This window comes from Rosa rugosa, chromosome 4 (genome assembly GCF_958449725.1).
Source record: "Rosa rugosa chromosome 4, drRosRugo1.1, whole genome shotgun sequence".
NCBI classification, from domain to species: Eukaryota; Viridiplantae; Streptophyta; class Magnoliopsida; order Rosales; family Rosaceae; genus Rosa; species Rosa rugosa.
The window spans coordinates 37,805,136-37,820,995 of record NC_084823.1 but is presented as its reverse complement, the minus strand read 5'-3'; the positions used below and the strand labels follow the sequence as shown (position 1 = coordinate 37,820,995).

General features: G+C 37.9%; 2 protein-coding genes across 3 annotated transcripts; one reads left to right on the top strand and one right to left on the bottom strand.

Annotated features, from left to right (window-relative positions):
* Positions 1-6,397: 6,397 nt before the first annotated feature.
* On the top strand, positions 6,398-12,099 carry LOC133744067 (phragmoplastin DRP1E-like). The gene is made up of 15 exons (XM_062172198.1): positions 6,398-6,840; positions 6,954-7,017; positions 7,348-7,455; positions 8,007-8,108; positions 8,293-8,343; positions 8,446-8,507; positions 9,000-9,090; positions 9,204-9,268; positions 9,556-9,750; positions 9,854-9,973; positions 10,089-10,159; positions 10,610-10,835; positions 10,984-11,034; positions 11,119-11,490; positions 11,573-12,099. The coding sequence occupies exons 1-15, from the start codon at positions 6,694-6,696 to the stop codon at positions 11,699-11,701; spliced, it is 1,854 nt and encodes a 617-aa protein (XP_062028182.1). The 5' UTR covers positions 6,398-6,693; the 3' UTR covers positions 11,702-12,099.
* Positions 12,100-12,276: 177 nt separating this feature from the next.
* Positions 12,277-15,225, bottom strand: LOC133706927 (haloacid dehalogenase-like hydrolase domain-containing protein Sgpp). Of its 2 annotated transcripts, none has more exons than XM_062132474.1 (6): positions 15,154-15,225; positions 15,002-15,071; positions 13,691-13,805; positions 13,247-13,398; positions 12,909-13,170; positions 12,277-12,824 (listed from the first exon to the last, which is right to left on the bottom strand). In XM_062132474.1, exons 2-6 carry the CDS (start codon positions 15,034-15,036, stop codon positions 12,627-12,629), a joined length of 762 nt encoding a protein of 253 aa, XP_061988458.1. In that variant the 5' UTR covers positions 15,037-15,071; positions 15,154-15,225; the 3' UTR covers positions 12,277-12,626. The 2 variants fall into 2 exon arrangements, with proteins under 2 accessions (XP_061988458.1, XP_061988460.1); XM_062132476.1 differs by having other exon boundaries at positions 15,002-15,064; positions 15,154-15,218.
* Between the last annotated feature and the right edge of the window lie 635 nt (positions 15,226-15,860).

Genomic DNA, 15,860 nt, shown 5'->3' with positions numbered 1-15,860 from the left:
ATTTTTTTTTTTTTTGGGTGAAGTTGAAATCTCAAATTAGGAACTAAAAACATCTAAACCACAGATGATTAAAGCTTTACTGAAAAAGGAATCCTAGATTATTTTCCTCGAAACAAAGAAAATTGAATGATCTCAAATTTTCTTCCTATCCCCTTTATTTGTCAAGTCAAGTCATAATAAACCTTTTGCAATTCGATGTTACAAATAGTGGGATCGAATTTCTTCCATGCAATTTTGGTTTGTGAGAACAAAGAACAGAAGGAAAAGAAGAACAGGAGAGAGAAAGGGAAGGAAAAGAAAGTTGCGGAGGAAAAGGACACATGAGGAGTGGTAGGAGTGGCAGAGTAATTGTAGACCATTGGATTAAATAATAACACGTGTCTTCATCTGATTAAAAGGTTAGGAAGCTCAGGTGAAAACTTAATTTGCTCAGGAGAGGATCCTCTCCCGCAATGGATTTGGGCTTCATCATAGCAATCAATGGAGACGGCATCTTTGAGCTGCCCAGCGAGTTGATAGAAACTGACCAAGCTTTTCGACAGCGACTTCTGTAGATGATTTGATCTTTCAGAAATAAGGGACGCTAATCATCATTATGGTTGTTATTGGCTAGAAGAAAATCATCTTTACATATAAACTGGGAGGACATCTTTGGTGCAAAAGAGAGAGCTTGAAGTATTTGAAGTGATGAAGAGTTGGATGCCCTTATGGTTTTTCTTGAGAGGATCTCTACCTTCAGTTCTTTTTTTGCTTTGCAACATCCTACATTATGCAACATTAGTTTTCTCTTATTTTAAAGTTTGTGCAGAACGCGCCCCACACGCGACGAAAAAGAGAAACCTCCAGACGTTCTTCTTCTCTCCCGGCTGAACGTTGCCGGCGTCTTGCCGCTGCGTTCCGGCCCGGGAGAGGATGCTGAAGCTGCGTAGCGGCGGGCCTTCAGGGCGGTGGCACGATCCACGGATGATGGATAGGTATCTCATCTCCGGTTCGGCTGACATATCTCGATCTGTCCCTCTCGGATCGAGGACGACGACGATAGTGGAGCTGCGAGGCTCTTTCCGACGTTCGGGTACGGCGGTTGTGGAGAAGCGGGGCTCTTTCCGGCGGTCGGATCTGGCGGTAGTGGAGCTGCAAGGCTCTTCCCGTCGGTCGGCACTGGCAGTTGTGGAGCTGCGAGGCTCTTTCCGGCGACTGTCCTTGGCATCCTTTGGTGGAGTTTTTGCTGGCTTTGTCCAGATTATACACCCTCTTGTGGTGATTATGCTGGTTGTGTCCAGATCTAGCCCTCTTGTGGTGTTTATACTGGTTGTGTCTAGATCTAGAGGGCTTTGCTCCTCCTCTTACTATGTTATTTCATATTCTTGTTAATTAGATCGGAAATTTTTCAAATCTGACAACAGCTCCCACAATTCCTCCCACCCAATATCTCACACCAACTCTCATCCCTCTATCACTGACTTTCTTGGAGTTTCCCATGGCTGCCTCTATAAAGTGAAAATCACTTACCAAGCGGAGTATGGGTGCTCACGCGTGGGTGTTTCACCCCCCATTATCCATTGTATTTTTTCTTTGTTGCTGACTTTGGTCCCCCTTTGGTGGCAGTGGTTCTCTTCCGGATTGTTGGGTTCGGGTAGAGAGGTGATGGGCAGTGTGCGTTATTGGCTCCTCATCCGTATCATCTTGTAGTTTGGGTATGTTTGGATTTGCTTTCTGGGCTTTGATTGGCATCAGGTTCTCCGATTATATCCCTTCATTTGGGCTCTTATGGTGACATCTTGGTCGATGATTGTACGGCAGTTCGTCGGCGTGCAATATGGCTGGGGTGGCGGCTGCAGTGATATCAAGTTAGGATATTTTCTTTTTAATTTCTTAGGGTTACCATCATATGACCAGATTCATGTGGAATTAGGTTTGATGTGTAATTTTCCTACTTCTGTTAGCTTGTAATTCGGAGCTTTGGGCTCCTTCTTAGGGTTTTATCCCTTTGAGCTTATTAATGAATATTATCACTTTGACCAAAAAAAAAAAAAAACAAAAACATCCTCCATTATGTTTACATATATACCAGCTACATACATATTAATTTTTACCTTTTTCTTGGGGATGGTAATTAAGGTAACAAAACTGTTCTTCTTATTCAACCAGGACTTGAATTCCATGGATTTTTATCTGTTTGAAAGAAGAAGCAACAAATTCAATGAATGATATTGTTAAAAATGGTACGGTTATTACTTCAGGTCTTGGATTCTATAGTACAATTAGATTGTTATATTTAAAGACTTGGATTTTGTTCAAATGTACAATGGATTCTATTTTAAAAGAAAACAAAACAAGCATGTGAGATTGCTCTTTTTTCCTTTATAGTACTATTTAGTACTTTACCACCTACCATTTGTATTGGTCGCATTTAAATTTGTTATACTCCTGCAATGCCAACGCCCAACTGGAGCAGTTCAAACCATTTTGTCTCAGGATAAAAACCAGATACAGATCCGAGCCTAGCTTGGAGTGAAAACTACGTTTCCCTTCCTTGCTGTGAGTTCTGATTTTTTTGTTTTTTGTTTTTTTTTTCAAGTAACACTAGTTCTGGTCATCTACAGCAACATTTTGTGAGGTTGTCGAACAAACGACATCCAAATTGCGTTTGGTTGTCTATGCATAACATGCAAGGAAATGTTTATGGACGTGTGCGTACAAAATATTTATTTGTGTAGAACATCCTTAGGTTGACGAGTAATGGCACCAATGATCTCATCCCGGAAGCTGTTTGGCCAGTTGTTTTAGCAATAAGAGAATTAAGGGATAGAGGATATGCAAATGAGATCTGAAGATGATCGAAATTCCACTTCCTGTTAAATTTCGACTACTTATGATTCGATCAAAAAACTATAAGATGGATCATGCATGACTGCATATAATTAATGTATAGTAAACGACCAAATGCATTTGCAAAAACATAACTAGGAATTAAAAGTGACCTTGATTATCATAGTTCCACGTTATAAGATTTTGTGACATGACATTAAAAAAAGGACGCTTCTTACCATGGCCAAGAAAATGCAATATTTCATAATACATATGGACACTGTGTGTAGGCCTCATCATATGGCCCTTGGGCCCTAAGCCCGCCCGGCCCGACCCTTTTTTATTTAGGGTAGGGTATGAGTCACACAAATAAAGCCCGGCCCTACCCTACGGCCCGGCCCTAAAATTTATATTTTATTTTTGTTATTTTTTATTACATGTGTTATATGTATAAAACTATGGAAGTGTAGAAAATTATTTCAATCTGCATATTAGGAAATGAGTCTTTTAAATTGAGCCATATTTTGAGAAGAAAAAAATATATTTTTTTAAAGAATTAACCTTTAATTCGGCAAAAACGCCGCCGTTTTAATATAATCTTATGGGTATTTTAATATTTACCAATAATTACTGTTAACTAATTAACTGTAATAATTACAAAGCTATTATTTCAAATTGGACAATATATTCATGTAATACCAATTTTGAAATAAATCAAGTAATCAACATAACTAAAAATAATCAATTGGTCGAGTTGAAACCATTTTACCAATGTAATGTTAACTTCTTAATGAGCAAAATGGGGGACGAAATTGAATTTTTTAAAATACACCGCTGGATGTTATTTGCATATGAATATATGTTAGTGGTAGAAATTTCAGCAATTTCCGCCTTCGTTTGGATCTCGATCTACCCGGTCAGCTCAATACCCTAAATAGAACATAAAACAAATATGCTCTTAACCGGTCCTTGACAATTCACTTTTTTCGATCTTTCAGTTCCCACACTCTCATGGGTAGGGGGTCTACTTATGGATGTCAAAATTCCGCAACGTTTGTCCGCGCATGGTGCCGCTCCCCTTAGGGAAGTTTGCTTGTGCAAAGCGTTGACCGCTCCGTTAGGTGCCTTATTCACGGCGGATCGGCCTAATTTCTTTACACAATACCTATCACTATTGTATAAACATATAAGAATTTTCCGATTGATCGATTTTCATTTTAAAATTTTTGGATCGCACATAATCCTTATATGCCTATTAATGTAGTATAACTAGTTTATTAGGCTTGTTACCCTCCATGAGCAAAATGGGGGACGAAATGGAATTTTTTAAAATGAACCGCTGGATGTTGTTTTCATATGAATATATGTTAGTGGTAGAAATTTCAACAATTTCCACATTCGGTTGGACCTCGATCTACCCGGTCAACTCAATACCCTAAATAGAACATAAAACAAATATGCTCTTAACCGGTCCTTGGCAATTCACTTTTTTCGATCTTTCAGATCCCACACTCTCATGGGTAGGGGGTCTACTTATGGATGTCAAAATTCCGCAACGTTTGTCCGCGCATGGTGCCGCTCCCCTTAGGGAAGTTTGCTTGTGCAAAGCGTTGACCGCTCCGTTAGGTGCCTTATTCACGGCGGATCGGCCTAATTTCTTTACACAATACCTATCACTATTGTATAAACATATGAGAATTTTCCGATTGATTGATTTTCATTTCAAAATTTTTGGATTGCACATAATCCTTATATGTCTTGTAATGTAGTATAACTAGTTTATTAGGCTTGTTACCCTCCATGAGCAAAATGGGGGACGAAATGGAATTTTTTTAAATGAACCGCTGGATGTTGTTTGCATATGAATATATGTTAGTGGTAGAAATTTCAACAATTTCTGCATTCGGTTGGACCTCGATCTACCCGGTCAACTCAATACCCTAAATAGAACATAAAACAAATATGCTCTTAACCGGTCCTTGGCAATTCACTTTTTTCGATCTTTCAGCTCCCACACTCTCATGAGTAGAGGGTCTACTTACGGATGTCAAAATTCCGCAACGTTTGTCCGCGCATGGTGCCGCTCCCCTTAGGGAAGTTTGCTTGTGCAAAGCGTTGACCGCTACGTTGGGCGCCTTCTTCATGGCAGATCGGCCTAATTTTTTTACACAATACCTATCAATGTTGTATAAACATATGAGAATTTTCAGATTGGTCGATTTCCATTTCAAAATTTTTGGATCGCACATAATCCTTATATGCCTAGTAATGTAGTATAACTCGTTTATTAGGCTTGTTATCCTCCATGAGCAAAATGGGGGACGAAATGGAATTTTTTAAAATGCACCGTTGGATGTCGTCCGTATATGAATATATGGTAGTGGTAAAAATTTCAGTGACTTCCACCCTCGGTGTGTGTATTAAATATGTTCAATAAAAAACAATGAGTCTTTTATTACCAATATATACCATTAAGCCATATTTTGAGAAGAAAAAAATAATGTTTTTTTTTTTGTTAAACAAAATAAGGCCCTTTTTTGGCCCTATTTGGTCCTATTTGAGGGCCGGCCCGACCCGGCCCTTTCGGCCCTAACGGATCGGGCTTTTCGGGCGGGTAAGGGTTAGCATATTTAAGCCCTGGCCCGACCCTATCCGGCCCTAAATTTTGTTGACTTTGACTAGGCCCGACCCGGCCCGACCCTAAGCCCTAAAATTTAGGGTAGGGCCGGCCTTAGCCCGGCCCATGATGACCCCTAACTGTGTGCTATGATTGTATAGTCAGATACTCAGATGTTAAGGTTTAAGCACTGGTGGGATTGGAGGAAAAAGGAGGCCGGTATTGTAGGTTCAAATACGGCAAACCGCCCACAGGTTCATGGTGACCAAGTTGTTACCTAATAGTGTTTGCACATCCTTGTCTATAACATAAATTTTACATGCATGTCTTACATCAAGGGGAGCAAGACTATTCTGAGTATCGATGTCGGAAAATAGAACTACACAAAGAGGTCAGAGAATTCCTGCAACAGAGTTCCTTTATCACAAAGTAGCGAAATGTATGTGCATCTCAAATGGGGAACAGAAATTTTTTATGGTACATCAATACACTGATACATTAAATAGTTTTATTTAATACAAAAGTGAACCAGCTATTTTCTTTTTGTTGATAAAGGTAAACTAGTTTGATATAGAAATAAAGTACCAAACAACTATACTTGAGTCAATTTATTCGTGAATCAAATAAGTTTTCTTGATGTATTAGCAAATTGATGTAATGTACGAGACAAAGGCAGATAACTTGGACCGAAACCATTGTGTATATATTTGTTCTTATAATTCATCGGTTTATATCATGCATCACTTAAGAGTTGAGGCTTGCGTCCTAAAATACATCACCAACCAAGATCAAGTCAGCAGAATTTAGCAAAGGTCATATCGAAAGTGACCCCAAACATGAAATAAATTACAAAAAGGCCAGGGGGGAAAGAAAGGAATAAATAATTGCATTGACCAAATTCAAAATGAGTCAAAGAAAAGAAACCTGCTTCGACCACAACGACAAAGCGTATAAAAAGGCGGTCACGTGAATGCCGAGACTCCTGAGAGCACCCAAACACCAAACGACGCCTCCTCCTCCTCCTCCTCCCTCCACCACCGCGGCGGTTACTCACAAATCAAAACCAATATTTTTTTTTCTCTCTCTCTCTCTACAAAAACGGAACCGCCGTTTAAATCCAATAATAACCGACTTTCAGATTAGGCAAAATAGGTTTCCTACTCATCTTCTGCTACTACTTCTTCCTCCTCTCCCTCACTCTCGCAGCCTGCGTCGTCGGCTCGTCGCTCGCTAATTCAACCACCCCCGCCGCCTCCGCCGCTTCCGCAATGGCGGCCATGGAGAGCTTGATCGGCCTCGTCAATAGGATTCAGAGAGCATGCACGGTCCTCGGCGACCACGGCGGTGGCGACGCCGGTTCTTCTTTGCCTACTCTCTGGGAGGAGCTTCCCTCTGTCGCCGTCGTCGGAGGTCAGGTCTGTAGTTTTCTCCTCTCTCTCTCTTTGCACATACTCACACTCTCAGTTTGTTATGCTTTTTTTCCGGCGAAGCGAGTGTTTGAGCTTTGTGCCTGGTTTTGAATTTGCAGAGTTCCGGCAAGTCGTCGGTGTTGGAGAGCATTGTCGGCCGCGATTTTCTTCCTAGAGGATCAGGTTAGGGTTTATATGCCGACCGGTATTTCATATTCGCCGTACTGAATTCTGCGATTTTGCGCTGTTTGGCTGTTGAGAAAGAAAGTGGAATAATATAGGGAATGGTCAATTGTATATCAAACTAGAAGTCAACTGAGTCAAACTAAGGCACTGAGCAATTTTAATTTTGTTGTTAGATGGTTAGGCTTTACTTTGTGATTAGAATAATGATGAAGGTGTATAAAGGCACAGAGTAAAGGGGTTAGAATTAGTTTTAATTTATATCAGTGCCCCTGTTTTCTGTTACAAGTAGGTAATGATGAAGCTCTTTGATGTTGGTTGGGTTTTCAGGGATTGTGACAAGGAGGCCTTTGGTGTTGCAGCTGCACAAGTTAGAACAGGGGATGCAGGACTATGCTGAGTTCCTCCACTTGGACAAGAAAAGATTCACTGATTTTGGTATGTTACTCGTTGTACAGATATTGCTATAGATAGAACTCCTGATTTTTTTTTTTTTTTTTCAGATGAATTGATAATGTTAATATGTTCTTCTTGAATGGTTTTTGGCTTGTAGTTTCATTAGATATCCAGACTTTTCTTTCCATAGTGCCATCAATGTGTAGTGTTTGTGAGATAGTATACTGTCTTATGGAAAACTGGAAAGGTTGCTATAGGTGATTGGTAATAAATGATGAATGATGAAACAAGAAATTGATCTTCAGATGTGTCGGGTGCTAATTCTGATTTCTTTTTACTACCATTAGATCTCTAAAGCTCTAAATATTTTTTCCATGCCAATCAAGATGTTCTTATTACTAGGTTTCCTTCTCAAAAACAAAAAGAAGTCTTTGCTATATTACTTGTAATTTCAAAATAGCCTATATTCAGGTTTCTAAAAATGAATGCTTAAAGATTGGTATAGCAATAACATTTAGCACAAGTATCCAACTGTTTTCCCTTTTATTAATTCTGAAACAAAAATACCTTTTTTTTTTTTTTTTAATAAACAGCTGCAGTTCGGAAGGAAATTCAGGTTGAAACAGACAGGATGACAGGGAAATCAAACCGTATTTCTAATGTTCCTATTCATCTCAGCATATACTCCCCAAATGGTAACACTATGATATCTGTATTTCTGTGTGTGTGTGTGTGTGTGTCTGGTGTATCTAATCATTGGGTTCCATGCTCTGTTGGATAAAGTTTGAAAAGCTTACTTTTTACTTGCTAGATTAAGTGATTTTTAATTGCTCCGGAGTCCATTCTGTTATCTGACAATGATGGTTTGTCTTTTGGCAGTTGTCAATTTAACATTGATAGATTTGCCTGGCCTAACTAAGGTTGCTGTAGGTAAACTTCATTTTCTGTTTCCCTTTTTAACATTATAAAGTGAAAATTACATTCATTTCTTATTTGTTCAATACTCTGCTTATAGATGTTTGTTACTGACAGAGGGGCAGCCAGAGAGTATTGTTCAAGACATAGAAAACATGGTTCGTTCTTATATAGCAAAGGTAATACAAAAGTCCTTTTCCCTCAACTTTTAGATAAAGCTCTTCCTAATTGTTAATATTCACTATTTATACCCCTTGGATGTTCAAGTATTTGGGAAAGTCTTATGCTCTAGCTTTGATTCAGTCAAATTATGTTTTACTTAATTGGGTTACCCGTCTTCCATGTTTGAGTAGAGAATTCAGTTATCTTAAAGTACTAGTTGTAATGTTGTTTATTCCCTATGCATGCTCTAATTTTACAACAGATCTCTGCTAAAGTTAATGTATCTCTCACTTTGTGGATGGTGTCCCTTATTTTTATGTGATTAAATATTTAGAGGTGCTCATCATGTGGGCTAGATTTATGCTGCAAAGTCATATGAAGCATATTCATTACATTTGTGGGTTGCCAGTTACTTGAACTAAGGAGTAGATTTTGGCCTTGAAGTTCAGTGCAATTGAACAAATTTCATCATGTATTCTTGATGAATGTATGTTTTTTCTACCTTGCAGCCTAACTGCATAATTCTAGCAATAACTCCTGCAAATCAAGACGTAGCAACATCTGATGCTATCAAGATAGCAAGAGAAGTTGATCCTACAGGTATCCTTTTTGTACAATGTTCCTGCTTTATTATCCAAGTATATGATCTCATATGGGCTTCATGCGTATATTCTCCTGTTCATTTTGAATTGAGCCTTATGTTTATTTCATAGGTGACAGGACATTTGGTGTGTTGACAAAGCTTGATTTAATGGATAGGGGAACTAATGCTTTGGATGTAAGACTTCTAGTCTTTTTCCTTTTTTTTGGGTACTATGTTTCATTCTTTTTTGTTAAGCTTTGTTTATTGAGAATCTCTGTTTAGCTGGAAGCTACTTAAGGATTGTTAAAGTTTTCAGAGACGGTGCATAACTAACAGAGTTTAACATTTTAATTCAAAACATGTATTATGCACTACCCTTGAATTGCTCTGTTACCAACTGTAGGATAAAATAAATTGACCATTGAGAAAGTATGTATTGATGCAGAGAATTAATCTTTCTCAATAATGTTTTCTTTATTTAGGTTCTTGAAGGAAGATCTTATAGGCTTAAACACCCTTGGGTTGGAATTGTGAACCGTTCACAAGCTGACATTAATACAAATATGGATATGGTTGCTGCAAGAAGGAGAGAGGGTGACTACTTTTCTGCTAGTATGGATTATGGACATTTGGCCAGCAAAATGGGTTCAGAATATCTTGCAAAACTTCTCTCAAAGGTTTTGCCTGTCCTATTAATTTATGATATTGTATACTTTTCACCCAATTTTCTAATTTTATATAGCATGATCTGGTTAAATTTTTGTTTTGGTATGATTTCAGCATTTAGAGTCTGTAATTAAAGCTCGAATTCCAGCAATTGCCTCTATGATCAATAAAAGTATTGACGAACTTGAATCTGAATTGGATCATTTTGGTAAACCTGTTGCTATTGATGCAGGGGTGAGGAACTTATGCATATTATCTCCTCTTTTTTCTTGTCTTTTTTTTTTTCATACTGGGATCATATTTTGGTTTATCATCTGATAATATTTTGTTTGTATATATTATGTATCAGGCCCAATTATATACTATCTTAGAGCTGTGCAGGGCATTTGACCAGATATTCAAGGAACACTTGGATGGAGGGTAGGGTAATCCAACCCCTGTATTTTTTTATTTAAAAGTATATGAAGTAAAATCATTTCCATTAATCAATCCGTTTATTTGCTATATACATGTATAGCTGTTTAGAAATGGAGGCTAATATCCTTTCTCAAAACATTCAATTTTCGGATGTGGAATTCAATGTTCCATTTAGCATATCAAAGAATTTGTTTGACCTCTCCATTTTATTTATGAATTCAATTTTCTGTTTAGAAAGGATATGTTTGCTCTTTCAATGTCATATCTTCTTTTCCAAGTGAAAATTCTTTTGAAATAAAAAAAATTGAAAGCAGTTAAGTTCTAATATGACATAGCCTGTGTTTTTGCATTATATTTGCTTGCTTTAATGAATTTCCATCCTTGGCTCTGATTATTGATCTTAAATTATACCCTGAAAAAATTTCTGTTTCTTCCTGTTTTGCTAAATTGCAGACGACCTGGTGGCGATCGGATATATGCAGTATTTGATTACAAGCTTCCTGTTGATTTGAGAAGGCTCCCTTTTGACCGTCATCTTTCACTCCAAAATGTAAGGAAAGTGGTCTCGCAGGCAGATGGTTACCAGCCTCATCTAATTGCACCTGAGCAAGGTTATCGGCGCCTCATTGAGAGTTCACTTAACTTTTTTAGAGGCCCAGCCCAATCTTCAGTAGATGAAGTACGTGTTCACCATTTAATATACCATATATTCTTGTTTCTGCAGCTATCAAAAGCGGGATTCAAGTCGAATCTTAGTGGTTGAGCTTATTAGCCATCCATGAACTTGCAATATATTGTTTTCTCAAATCATTGATCCAATACTGCAGGTTCACTTTCTTTTGAAGGAAATTGTGAGAAGGTCAATCGCAGAAACTAAGGTTCCTTGCTTTGTATAATACACTTTATTTCCAAGTACTGGTTTAGTAATGGGGGAAGTTATAGGTTTTGTTTTGGATGAACAGGAGTTGAGGCGCTTCCCAACTCTGCAAGCAGAACTGGCAGCAGCTGCTTATGATGCCCTGGAGAGGTTTCGTGAAGACAGCAAGAAAACAATTGTGCGATTGGTGGACATGGAATCCTCATATCTGACAGTGGATTTCTTCCGGAGACTCCCTCAAGAAGTGGAGAGGGGAGAAGCAATTTCATCAGTCGCCTCTGAAGATCGATATTCTGAAGGGCACTTCCGCAGGATTGGATCAAATGTTTCGTCCTATGTTGGGATGGTGTCAGAGACACTGAGAAATTCTATACCAAAGGCTGTTGTTCATTGTCAAGTGAGGGAGGCTAAGCGGTCTTTGCTCGATCACTTCTACACTCAACTGGGCAGAAAGGAGGTATTCCAACAATCAGCATGTCTCTGTTTTAATCTTAAAAGTTATTAATAGTTCTCTGATTGAGTTTTGTTATCTCCTCCAGGGAAGGCAACTTGCACAAATGCTCGATGAAAATCCTGAACTGATGGAGAGGAGACAACAATGTGCCAAGAGGCTTCAACTATGCAAGGCTGCAAGGGATGAAATTGACTCAGTCTCATGGTCCAGATGAAGTTCGTACTCAATGCATACATCTTTTCTTCTAGATAAGTAAAGCATGAATCGAAATAGAAACACTCTTTAGTTGGATTAGAATTGTTTCCGGTAGTTTAGATAGAAACCAAACAGAAGCAATATTGAAGTTTTCTGAAGGTTTAGGGATATGTTTGTGGGATGATGTCGGGGGATATCATCCTTGTTTATATGGCATTTGTTATCACCATGAGGTTTTTCTTCTTTTGGCTCTTTTCCCTTAAAGATTCTGACCATTTTTAGAAGGTTCATGTCGTTGCATTAGTAGATCATTGGCTTGGTGATACCATAATGATTTCATGTTGATATTTGAAATGCCCAATTGGCTCTTTTGTATTGTTCCATCTTATTTGGTGATTGTGTCAAGGTTGAATCTAATCTTTTGGAGTAAAAATGCCTCTGAAGTGAAGATGGTAATAGAATGGAAAAGAAGATTGTTGAATTTTGTTCAAATGCACAATAAATACATCATTTAATGGTTGTGAAAGTGATATTGAAACTATAGCTTGTAACACCATTCTGTGCAGAGTATTACCCACATTTGAGATATAGGAAGGTAGAACCGCAGAACTGAAGTGCCATTGCCAGCACACGCAGTTGTACTTAAATTAAAAGTATACAAAAACAGTTGCACTTATTAATGTACCAGTCTCTTTCACTCAGATTCAAGTCTCTGTTCTTCACTTTTGTAGAGTGAACAGAACAAATCTGTTTCCAATTCAACTAAAATTTGTATGCAACTATGCATTCTTATGTAGCCACAAAAAGCTACGTCTTTATGATTGAATGAACAGTGAAGAATAATACAGCATCCCAGAAATAGCAGCTACAGGTGGAATATATATGAAGCAACAAAATTATTTAAGCCTGCCTTTGAGCATACTAAGAATCTGCTATTCATTCCTTTAAGCACCACTTGTCGCACTGCTAGTACCACTCTTCTTATCAAGCTCTTCTAATGCCGCCCACAATTTTGGATCATCATAGTTCTTGATAATAAGGGTGGGTTTTGCTTCCAATAATATGTGTTCTGGATTTCCGGTGGTTAAACCAATAACTGGCATACCAGCTGCAACTCCAGCTTTGATCCCCGAAACAGAATCCTGGCAAAGTGAAAAAAGAACATCTCATGAATTTCAACCTTTAAATTTATTTTCTTAAGAACATGAAATGAAGAAGAGGCAGACCTCGAAGATGAAAGTGTGCTCTTTTGATGCCTTGATCGCTTCAAGGCCCTTCAAGTACGGCTCTGGGTGAGGTTTGGCATGCTCACACTCACTCCCAAGAATAACAGCTTGGAAAAAATCCGAGAGGCCAAGGATAGAGATCATTAGTTCAGCATTTGGCTTGGGAGCATTAGTAACTGCAGCCCGTTTCAATCCACGATCTTCAACCCATTTCCTCACTTTATCGAGACCACTCACTGGCTTCAATTTGTCTCCAACCAATCTGTATTTACATGAACAAAACTATAAGCTGGGAGTCGGAAGATATTTCAAGTCTAGAGAAGGTCAGGCTTTTTTACCTACGAAACAAAGCTTCCTTCTCATCTGTGAACTTTATGCCTCGTTCAAAATCATCAGGAAAAAGTAGCCTGGCAGCATCATCATTGTGCTTACCAGCAATATTCTCAATATAGTAATCCTCAGTAATTGGAACCCCTCCATTGAAACCTATCTGTTAAATGCGAGACTTCAGTCAATCAACTATCTCTACAGTTCAAGATCTTTAAAATACATACAAATTGCATACTTTGTTAAATCAATAGTTAATGATCCTTCATGAACCTTTGCACGTATATATGACTATTGTTCACAGTTATATAGTTTATACAACACTACAAGAAACTTCGACTAAACGGCAGAAGCATCATTTGTAGTTTCCATGGTTTGTTAGGAATGCAACTAAAAACAATAAATCATTTCTTCATAACAGAAGGCATCTTTTCTTAAGAAACATAAAACTCTACCTCTTGAAGCATTTCACGGAAGGCAGCATAGTGAATTGGATCTGAATCACATACAGTTCCATCAATATCAAAGAGTACTGCTTCTAGTGGAGCAAGGCCAGAGAGTGCATTTTTGCTGGTAGTACACACACCCACCAAAAGTGGGAAAAAGAAGAAAGCAATAAGATATAAGAGCCAAAGGAAAAATACAAACAAACTTATATATACAAATGCAAGAAATAATTCACTCTTCATGTAAAGAAGAATCAATGAAACATAAATCACAGACAAAAACAACAAAAAGAAACAAAAAAAAAAAAAAAATCTCAGATTTATACAGAGAGAAAATGGTCGAGCAGAACTATTCCTTGGGTGTAATGCTGCCTTATAGAATTAGATTAGTCCCATGTCCCATATTCCCAACAGTAATGTCCACCTATATCTAATAACAAAACAAACAAAACAATAACATAACAAAAGATAAGCCTCACTTTTGAGAGGTATCTCTTTCAAACTCTTTTTTTTTTTTTTTTTTTTCGAACTATTCAGTATTAAGGAGAACATAATAGGTAACTGTAGGATATGTCAACATGAATGCAATCTCCCTACTTCTATTTTGAATTACTCCTAATGACAACATTTTCCATGTACTCTTTATACTTTGACCCTAGACATGAATTACTACATGTAATGCATAGTTCTTGTATGCTCTTATAAATTTAGCCATTTGGGCAAGCCCATTACTGGTTCTGCCCTGTAGTCACTTCTAATAATCTATGTTCCTTAATTTGATGCCTAGGGAGCTTCATGTCAGAGAAACCATAAAGAGTTTGATAAATATGGAAGTTTTTTTTTTTTTTTTTTTTTTGGCAAAGGATGAATATGGAAGTTTAACCATGCAAGTATACTCCACATCAAGTAACTAAACAGGGAACATATCATGCTCGATACAGTTGAATTCTAAAAAACCAACACTAAAAAACGACCATTGTGGTACTAAACGGAACCGATCATGTGCAACAAAATCCAATGCTATTAAACAAGCTTAGATGTGCATATGCATATAAAATCTCTACAATCACAGAGACATTATAGTCCAGCAAACGATCAGATTTCATATGGGGAACCATCGAGAATTATTTAGATTTGAACAAAGAAACCATGTTATGAAATACAGATCAATGGAAATTTCAAAACGTTAAAAAGATCAGAGTAATACAATTTTGTGCTAATGCCATTGCAATTTTGATACATCAGAAGAACCCAGATGAAAATCAATGTGAATGTTGTAAGAAAACGAAAGGAAGAAAGAAAAACCAGGAAGGAGAGTACCTGTCCACAAAGCTTTCACCAGAAGAGGCTGTCATAGTTTGATGGGTTCTGGACGATATTTCTCTGCGAACTTGGAAATGGGTAGCAGATTGAGAATGAAAGAAAGAAGGTGAAGTATGAATATATGAAGGGAAATGAGAGAAGGAAACTACCTTCGAATCAATAGAGGAAGAAAGATGCGAGTTGTTCCCAACAATATTTATTCTCTTCTTTTTGGTTATGAGTTTTTATTTATTATTAATCATAACATGTGGAATTAATGTTTTGACAAACAATTTGTGAAAGAGTTGGAGAGCCTACCCAAAGGTTTTCCAATATTACCAAACTCCCCACTTTTCTTTTCTTTTTTTTCTCTACCCCAAAAGTTTGAGTGCAAAGAGGAATGAGAGGGCTCTCGAGCTGATCAGAGGTACGCTAAGATGCATTTTCCAATTTGATCAAGGATCGTTGAAGCAGAGGAACCGCCCTGATGGAACTGGTCTAATACACATCATTAGACCCACCTCTAACATAATTTCAATTTTTCATCGGAGGTGTCTTTAGATATCGTTTAAGTACGAAAAGTGCTATGAAATATGTCTGTCGTGTGGCTTCTTCCTGTATGGACTAGAGGGTTGAGACAAGGTGATGTTGGAACAGTAGCATTGTCGTCGCCTATTCCAAAGTTGGCTTTGATTAATAAACAACAGGAGATTGTTGTGTCTAAGTTGGAGAAGAGGAATCGTGGAAAAGGAGAATAGGAGATAAGGTCCCTACTGAAGTTATTACAGAGTGTTTCAAAATTAAGGGGAGCAAAAAGAACTTTGTGGTGATGTATGAAGGATTTGCGACATCCAATGCATAAGGGAATTGTCGCATA